Raw genomic sequence first — 9799 nt, forward strand, 5'->3', positions numbered from 1 at the left:
CCGAGGCAAACACATAAAGCTCATGATGGACAACGTGTCATTCATGTTCTGTATCAACCAGCATGGGGAGGTAAAATCCCCCTCCATCTGTCAGACTTTGCAGTTGGTGCATACGGAATCAGATAGTCATCACAGCAGCGTACTTCCCAGGAGTTGAGAATGTGACTGCACACACACTGAGCAGGCAATTCTCTTAAAACCACCAGTGAGAGAGATCCCATCATACTTACCACGTAATCCAACAATGTGGTAAGTATGATGGGAAGCACCCCTCAAATAGACCTGTTTGCCACAGCGATAAAATAAGAAATGTACCCAGTTCTGCACCAGAGGCGGGCTGGGTCATCAATCCTTGGGGGATGCTTTTCATCTTCAGTGGTTGTGGAGTCTACTGTGCTCATTCTCCCCTGACACCTCTAACATCTAAAGTTCTACTCAAAATAAAAAAGGACAAACCCAGAGCTACTCTAACAGTCCTGACCTGACCCTGACAAACATAGTTTCCTTATGTGATACAGCTGGCTGTTCACTCACTGATCACTCTCCTGGTTGCTCCTCATTTCCTCTCCAAGGAACACAGAAAGATCCTTCATCCCAATCTTGAGGGTTTTCCTGCTCAAAGCACAGCTGGTTGATGATTAATGGGCTTAAAAACAACCTGTAATGGTGTGGCACCTATGTCTTGGGAGTGCCCCCTGGTTGAGTGTGTGTGTTCCTGCAGTTTTTTCAATTTCTCGGCTCATGGTACCTGTCAGGTTGCTACTGCACAGCAGAAAACCATCTATGTGCCACACTTAAAAAAATGGACAAGATTTGCCTGTTGGTGTGACCTCAAAACATATTCCAAAACCTCATTGCTGTCACATACTGGACTACATTCTAGAACTAAAAAACTCAGAGCTGTCATTGTGTTCTGTTAGAGTCTAACAGAACTCCTGGCAGCCATCACAGATTTCGATTCTCCAACAGAAGGTTATTCTATATTCGCCCACCCACTGATGATGAGTAAGGCTACATTTTAATCACGGGTATTTTTAGTAAAAGTAGTGAACAGGTCACAGGCAGTAAACAAAAATTCACAGCCCGTGACCTGTCCATCACTTGTACTATGTACCCCTGACTAAAACTTGGCCGGGGGGCTGCGGGTGCTCTGGGGGTGTGGAGGGCAGCAGCGCGGTACACGGGACCCCAGCTGGTGTTTTTTGGCGGGGGCGGGCGGCAGCATGGGGCCAGGGACCCCCTGCTGGTGCTAGGGGAGGAGGGGCCAGGCAGTGGTGCAGGGCCAGGGACCCCCGCTGGTGCTGGGCGGAGGAGGGTTGGCGGGGCTTGCAGGCTGCCTACCTGGGGGGAAGGAAGGCCAGATCGGTTCCGCGCACTGCCCCCACCCACTCCGGCTCTGCAGCTCCCATTGGCCAGGAACCGCAGCCAATGAAAGCTGCAGGGGCAGCGCCTGTGGGTGGGGGCAGCATGCAGAGCCCCCTGACCCGTCTGCCTAGGAGCTGCAGGAACCTGCCGACCGCTTCAGGGGAGTGCCCCTCCAGGTAAGCACCACCCCGCACCCTGAGCCCCTTCTCTCACCCAAACTTCCCCAGCAGTGGCTGGTTCGGCTGGCCCACGAGCTGCCTGATCTGCTTGGGCAGCCCCAGAGCCAGCTGCATCGGCCGCTGCAGAAGTCATGGAGGTCACATGCGATCTCCATGACAGACACGCAGCCTAAACAATGAAGTTCTTCAGGGGACTTGGAAATCTTTTTGCCAGCCAAAGTCCTATTCTGGTTTGGGACGTCAATCTGGTTCTTAAATGTCTTACGAGATCTCCATTTGAACCGATGGTTACCTGCTCACTCCTCCATTTGTTGATGAAAACAGCATTTCAGGTAGCCATCACGTTGGCTCGACGGGGAAGGAGCCACTTGTTGAATTTCCAGAGGGATCCACACCTCCATTTGTAAATTTTTAGGGGTTTGCAAATGAAAAAAGGTTGAAAACCACTGCTTTAGCATATCATTAATGACACCCTATGTAGAATAGACCAGAGCTATGCCAAAGATTTTTCTTGCTCTGGGTGGCTGAGGCAAAGTTTGCCTCTCTCCCTGCACCTGCCCCCAGGATTGGGGCTGGAGGGATGGGTCATTTTGGTGTCAGATGTTGCAGGGGTACACACACATTCAGTTCTTGTGAGGTAATCAAAGGAGAAACTGACTTAGTTATATTGATTTAAAATGTCTGTACACTTTAAAACTAGATATACATTCTGTTTGTGATTTGGAATTTGAAGCAGTGTATTTTTATAAAGGCTTTTCTGTTCACTTTATTATGAGGCCTACATACCACTTCCCTATTTTGAGGATGAGCATCCCAATAGTTTAGGGTTCTAGAATGCTTTGTAATGCAAATTCTTCTTCGAGTGATTGCTCATGTGTATTCCACAATAGGTGTGCATGCTCTCCACATGCACTGGTGCCGGAAGTTTTTCCCCTAGCAGTACCCGTAGGGGAGCGCCCTAGCGACCCCTGGAGTGGCACCTTCATGGCGCGGTATAAGGGGCGCTGCGCATTCCCCCCACCCTCAGTTCCTTCTTGCTGCCAGTGAAGGTGCTTTCGAACTGCTCTGCTCCAGCTTTGCTGTAGCTCATCCCCAAAACTGCTTGTTCGTTCAGTGTATGGTACCTGTAGTTAGTTGTTTAGTTAGTTTAGTTTAGCTAGAGCGCCTGGGCCCAGGTTTTAAGTTGCGCAACATGTAGGCGATCTGTGTCAGTGAGTGATCCGCACGCGGACTGTTTACGCTGTTTGGGGGAAACCCATCTCCGCGATCTCTGCAAGATTTGCAAGTAGTTTAAGCCTCAGACCAAGAGAGAAAGGGACATCAGGCTCCAGGTTATTCTGATGGAGTTGGCATCGATGCGCGGCAACCCTTCGGAACCATCGATTAGTCGGCACCGCTCCCCGTCCATGGGCATGAGGCCTATATACCACTTCCCTATTTTGAGGATGAGCATCCCAATAGTTTAGGGTTCTAGGATGCTTTGTAATCCATGGGGCACGCCAAGAAGGCTAGGAAGAGGCCGCCTTCGCTGCGGCACTGGAGTAAACCCAGGACAGAGGCTAGACCCATGTTGGGCAGTCCTTGATCCCCACCGGCCTCTAAGACTCCGACTCAAGTCAAATGGAGTAGCCTGGCCCATTCGGAGCAGGCCTCCCCATATGTCCAGATGCCCTCCACCCTGGAGGCCCTGCAGGCAGCCTGGGATGTTATGTCCATGCCAGTACCAGGAGCACTGCCAATGTCAGCCCCGCACTCCAGAGGCAAGCCGCCGCTGGGATCTCCGCAGTCGCCCCCGGCTCAGTACCAGTCTCGGTCGAGGGAACGTTCCTGACGCTGTTCACCGCCCAGCATCCATTCAGGGCAAAGTCTACGTGGATCGCCCTTGACACCCACCAGGCCATCTGGTTGGGTTCCGTCTGACCGAGACTCTCGGCACTGCTCCGCCTCGAAGAGTGAACACCAATGGGACCGAGGCAGATGACGCCAAAGATCCTCATCTCGGAAGCCCGTAGCAGTCGGTCACGGCACGAACGTTGATGTCGTTCCCGTTGGTCGTCCCGCTCCAGGACCCCGCCACGGCACCGCCTCCGCAGCCCCAGGCATTGATTGCCAGCGTCTCGCCATCGCGGATCCGCTCACCGGAGCCGATCGCGGAGCCGCTGTTACTGACGGTACCAGTCCTCCACGGTGGGATTGCGGTCCTGTGGTTGGCATTGCTCCTAGCATCGCCGCTCCTCCTGATCCAGGGACAGCGGCAGGTCTATGTCAGCCCGGCCTCTCTTCGTAGTCGTCCATTGATGGGCCAGGCCATCCAGGCCGAACAGTCTGCCCAGTGGTAGGCTTGCTCGGTGGCCGGAGCCTCAGAAGGACCATCGACCTCCCTCTCCAGATCTCCGAGGAAGAAGTCGGTAGGACGTACATCCTCAGCACTGTGCCTGGAGACCAACCAGGTGTTGGACCCTCCGGTGCCAGTGGACACACACAGTACCATGCCAGCCGCCTCCATCCTCCCCAGATGAGGCGATTATGGCTCCTCTTCCCTCCATCCCTCAGGAGGACTTTCGGGCCCATCAAGAGCTCTTAAAAAGAGTGGCATCAAGCCTCCACCTCCAAGCAGAGGAGATGGAGGAGCCCTCGGACTCCCTATTTAATATACTGTCCTCCTCGGCACAGGGCAGGGTGGCCTTGCCTCTCCATGAAGGGGTGGCGAAAATTTCAAATGCCCCGTGGCAAACCCCAGCCTCATTGGCTCCCATCTCTAAGAGAGCAGAACACAAGTATTTTGTACCCGCCAAGGGGCATGAATACTTATACACCCACCTTGCTCCTAACTCCCTGGTGGTCGAGTCGGTCAACTACAGGGAACGGCAGGGCCAACCAGCCCCTACCCAAAAAAATAAAAATTCGAGGAGGCTGGACTCATTTGGAAGAAAAATGGCCTGGGTCCTCCAAGGGCAAGCAAGTGAGGAAAAGGCAGTTTTGACGGGATGCTCGGGGGCACCCTGCCAGTTCTCATCAGGGATCCACCCTCAATATAGCTTCCCTTTTCCATTCGGTTGTGTGCTTTCCTACCGGAGTGGTCGCAGCTGACCTCGGACCGATGGGTCCTCAACACCATCTCCCGGGGCTACACCCTCCAGTTTATTTCCTCCCCGCCCAACTATCCCCCGCCCCCATCCCTCCTGGGGGACCCCTCACATGAGGCTGTGCTCAAGCAGGAGGTGTGGCGTCTCCTGGGCCTAGGAGCGGTGGAAGTTGTACCGAGGGAGTTCAAAGGCAAGGGGTACCACTCCCGTTATTTCTTTATCCTGAAGGCCAAAAGGGGGCTCAGGCCCATCTTGGACCTGCGAGGCATTAACCGGTACATGGTGAAGCTCAAGTTCCGCATGGTCTCCCTGGCTTCCATCATCCCCTCCCTGGATCCCGGGGACTGGTACGCCACCCTCGATCTCGTGGACTGGTACGCCATCCTCAATCTGCAGGACGCATACTTCCACATTTGTATATTCGAGGGGCACAGACACTTCCTCTGTTTCACGGTGAGGCAGGAACACTGCCAATTTACACTCCTCCCGTTTGGCCTGTTCACTGCCCCCAGGGTATTCATGAAATGTATGTCAGTGGTGGTGGCCTACCTCAGGCGCCGGGGGAGGTCCAGATCTTCCCCTATCTGGACAACTGGTTGGTCAAGGGCAGCTCCCAGTCGCAGGTGCGGGATCACATGGCGTTCCTTCTGTCCATGTGCACCACTTCGGGCCTGTTGGTAAACAACACCAAGTCCACGTTAGTACAATGCATAGAGTTTATCTGGGCAGTCCTGGACGCCTCGTCGGCCAGAGCATCCCTCCCACTGGAGAGGTTCGAGACCCTGAAGGGGCTCATCGACACGGTCACAAGGTTTCCGGTGACAACAGCCAGAGCGTGCCTCCAGCTCTTGGGTCACATGTCGGTGTGCACGTATGTGGTCCGTCATGCCAGACTCAGGATGAGGCTCCTCCAGCTCTGATTGGCCTCGGAGTTCTCCCAGGCCAGGGACAGGATGGACAGAGTCCTCACGGTGCCCGAGCCAGTGACCACCTCCCTATGGTGGTAGTCCCCCCGCCAAGAGGGTCCCGCTCAGGGGCAGGGCCCCATCGCTGGAATTGGTGTCTGACGCATCAGACCTGGGATGGGGGGCCCATGTGAGGAATGTTCAGATCCAAGGTCTGTGGTCGGATCAGGATCTGACTCTCCACATAAATGTCAAGGAGCTCAGGGCGGTATGGCTGGCGTGCATGGCCTTCCGCTCGCACCTGGAGGGACGGGTGGTCAGGGTCCTCATGGACAACACGGCCTTGATGTTCTACATCAGGAGACAAGGCGGGGCCCGATCCTCTGCCATGAAGCCCTCAGGCTGTGGGACTTTTGTATAGCCCACGACATCTGCCTACAGACCTTCCATCTGCCGGGCGCCCGGAACGTGCAGGCGGATTGCTTGTGCAGGGACTTCTCTTCTCAGCATGAGTGGTCTCTCCACCCAGAGGTGGTGCACAGACTTTTCCAAGTGTGGGGAACTCCCCAGGTGGACTTGTTCGCGACTCGGCAGAACAGTCGCTGTCCCCGGTTCTGCTTCGGGGGGCAGGGGTGGAGCGCTATCTCTGATGTCTTCCTCCTGTCCTGGTCAAGCCAGTTTCTCTATGCCTTTCCCCCATTCCCACTGATCGGCAAGGTCCTGGAAAAGATAAAGATGGACAAGGCCCAGGTCCTTCTGATGGCCCCAGCCTGGCCCAGACAGCACTGTTACGGGACCCTCACGGGCCTGGCAGTCACCCCGTCGTGGCTGTTGCCATCCTGCCTGGACCTGCTCTCCCAGGACCCAGGCCGCCGCCTCCACCCAAACCTAGCAGCACTCCACCTCACGGCATGGCTGCTCAATGGTTAGGTAGGGAGGAAAGGACGTGCTTGGAAAGGGTTCAGCGCATCCTCCTAGAAAGCAGGCGGCCCTCCACGCGCCGAGCCTACTTGGCAAAGTGGTCTCGGTTTTCCAGGTGGGCGGACGAGCAGGGAGTTACCCCGGTGGCCACCCCAATCCAACTTATTCTGGACTACCCCCTTCACCTTAGAGCCCAGGGCCTGGTGCCCTCGTCAGTCAAGGTGCACCTGGCAGCCATATCGGCCTTTCATCCGCTGATGCAGGGCCACATGATATGGCTCTCCCATGCTATGACTGGCCGATTCCTTAAGGGGTTGAATCGTCTCTTCCCATATGTTAGGCCCACAGTGGGACCTAAACCTGGTGTTGGCCCGTCTCATGGGGCCCCTGTTTGAGCCGCTAGCCATGTGCTCCAGGTCACGCCTCTCATGGAAGGTGTCCTTCCTGGTTGCTATCACGTCGGCTAGGCAGGTCTCGGAACTCAGGGCCCTGACCTCCGAGTCCCCGTACACGGTCTTTCATAAAGATAAGGTCCAGCTCTGCCCCCACTCTTCGTTCCTCCCGAAGGTGGTCTCTGCCTATCACATGGGTCGGGACATTTTTCTGCCGGTCCTCTGCCCCAAGCCTCATGCATCCAGTGAGGAGCGCCGCCTCCACACACTGGATGTGCGACGGGCTCTGGCTTTTTACTTGGAGCGGACTAAGCCGTTCAGAAAATCCTCGCAACTGTTCATCGCCTTGGCTGAGTGCATGAAAGGTCAGCCGATCTCCACTCAGCGGCTCTCCAACTGGATCACCTCATGCATCTGTACCTGTTATGACCTGGTGGGAATCCCTCTGCCACCAATTGTGAAGGCGCAGTCGACTAGGGCGCAGGCCTCGTCGGCTGCTTTTTTGGCCCTTGTCCCCATTCAGGACGTTTGTAGGGTTGCCATGTGGTCTTCAGTTCACACGTTCACCTCGCATTATGTGATTGTCTCTCAGACCAGGGAGGACGCCAGGTTCGGCAGGGCCGTTCTCCGTCCCGAGAGTTTGTGAACTCCTTCCCACCTCCAACAGATATAGCTTGGAATCACCTATTGTGGAATACACATGAGCAATCACTCGAAGAAGAAAAGACAGTTACCTTTTCCATAACTGGTGTTCTTCGAGATGTGCTGCTCGTGTCTATTCCACATCCCGCCCTCCTTCCCTTTTGTCAAAGTTGTCTGGCAAGAAGGAACTGAGGGTGGGGGGAGCGCGTAGTGCCCCTTATACCACGCCATGGAGGCGCCACTCCAGGGGTCACTAGGGCGCTCCTCTACGGGTACTGCTAGGGAAAAAACTTCTGGTACCGGTGCACATGGCAAGCATGCACACCTATTGTGGAATAGATATGAGCAACACATCTTGAAGAACACCAGTTACGGAAAAGGTAACTGTCTTTTCTTTTTTTTTTTTTTTGACTTTTGGTTTCTAACAATGTCTTCCTGTGCTGAATATACATCTTCACCCCTTATGTCGTAATAAAAAAAAATACCATTTGGGACTCAATGAGATATTGAGGTAAAAATCTGGTGTCCCATAACTTTCTTAGTGTTTTTCTTTACATATTAATTAAAAATGCCTTTCTACTGTAAAAATGATTAACAATATTACATTATTTCATTTTGTACTTTTCTATTACAGTTGATGCAAACACATGGGCACAAGTTATTGCGTTGTACCCAACTTTAGTTGAATGTATCACTTGCTCATCCTCGGAAGTCTGTTCTGCTCTCAAGGAGGCACTAGTTCCCTTTAAGGACTTTATGCATCCACCAGCACCCAAGGTACAGAATGGAGAGTCTTGAAAAGATAAAACTTTTTTATTTTTGAAAGAAAAAAAGTATCCCAAAAAAGAATGTTTGTTCCTAACTGAGACTTCTCTGAGGAAATCTCTTGATACTAGTACTTGGCAACCAGCGTTGACCTTACAATTGTACTAACAAGAGCTTTGTAATTCATGCATACAAGCTTACAGCTCAAAGGTTCCAGAGTGAGTAGCAGTGCAAGCCTTTAATAAATTTAACTGACTAGATGGAATCAGTTGCAACCTAATGTACTTGCTACAATATATTGAAGTGGTGATTGAAAAGTGGGCTTATGTACAGCTTGTGGTGTATGTGTTAATGATGTAATTTAAAAAAAAGTATTTCAATTCAGTCAGATTGATTAGGCTGGTGTTTTGCACCATTTTTTCAAGTACAAAATTGTACTAAAATTTTATGCAAGATGGTACTGTAACATTCCATATGATTATCTGTAACCAGCCTTTGTAAACAAAGGGAACTGATGAACTTGTGTGTATAATAAATGGTACAGTTCTGTATAAAATAGTTGCATTTATTATTTAAATTCTTTTTAAAATCTTGATAATGTTAAATGCTTGAAAATGTATTTATTATGAATACTAAGTTGTAGGCTTGCATTTTTACGTACAATTTGCCTTCATAATTGGCAGATATGGTTATTCATATCTGATCATCCGGTTAATTTTTTTGCTTATTTGAATGTATCTTATCTCAACAAAGAGGTCATATGATGAAAGACAGCAAACAGCCAATGATCTGCTGATTTCAGACTTTAAAGTAGGTGATTTGAAATGAGTTTGAATATATGGAAATATACTGTAGCACTCCACCTCTACCGTACCTCACATCACAAAATATTTGTTTCAACATACTCATTTACCTAAGTCTTTCCATTTTTATGTTTGTTTTTGGTAGTTGTCCTGCTTTACAAGAATGTTTCATATTTGGGATTTATATCTCTTTTTTGTCCATAATGGTAGTTGTCATTGTCTTTGAATTATGATCCAAGAAAGGTGATTTCAAATATCTGATATATTTGGCTGTAATTTTTTGTTTGTTTGTTTCAGTAATCTTAAGCGCTCTGTTTTGTACTGTCTTTTCAGCCCAAACAATAATTGTTCTAACCTTCAAGTATAAAATGTGCGCGTGATATAAACCATGAGAAGTGTATTTTTGAAGATTGTTATTCATTTAGAAGTGCAGTAAACTTTCTGTCATGAAGTAAAATGTGAATTTTGTTTCCCTTTCATGTACTACATAGTTGAAGCAGAATACTTTTGAGTACTACTCTTTATAAAGTTGAATTGTGACATAGCATATTATATTCCTATTCAATGAATTGTTTCAGTAATATTTCACCTGTATTTAGGTATTTATTATCATCCATGTGAAGAGCTTTAAAATATAGCTTTAAAAACATAAGTCTAAAGTTAGACTCCTACGTCCACAGCTAGGCACCTGCCTGTTTTTTCCAAAGTGCTGAATTCTTAATAGCTGCTATTGTCCTGGCC

At 50.6% G+C, this 9799-nt stretch overlaps 1 protein-coding gene across 7 annotated transcripts in view; it reads left to right on the forward strand.

Moving 5' to 3' along the window:
• Positions 1–8811, forward strand: part of MON2 (MON2 homolog, regulator of endosome-to-Golgi trafficking) — a 180742-nt gene extending 171931 nt beyond the window's left edge. For 6 of the 7 annotated variants that reach the window (XM_065568308.1, XM_065568270.1, XM_065568361.1 and 3 more), the window contains one exon: positions 8125–8811. In XM_065568308.1, coding sequence (XP_065424380.1) covers positions 8125–8288 — 164 coding nt within the window. In that variant the 3' untranslated portion in view covers positions 8289–8811. The remainder of the gene's footprint in view (positions 1–8124) is intronic. The other variant, XM_065568400.1, reaches the window with a different exon arrangement.
• The last annotated feature ends 988 nt before the right edge of the window (positions 8812–9799 follow it).

This window comes from Chrysemys picta, chromosome 1 (genome assembly GCF_011386835.1).
Source record: "Chrysemys picta bellii isolate R12L10 chromosome 1, ASM1138683v2, whole genome shotgun sequence".
Taxonomy (NCBI): Eukaryota; Metazoa; Chordata; order Testudines; family Emydidae; genus Chrysemys; species Chrysemys picta.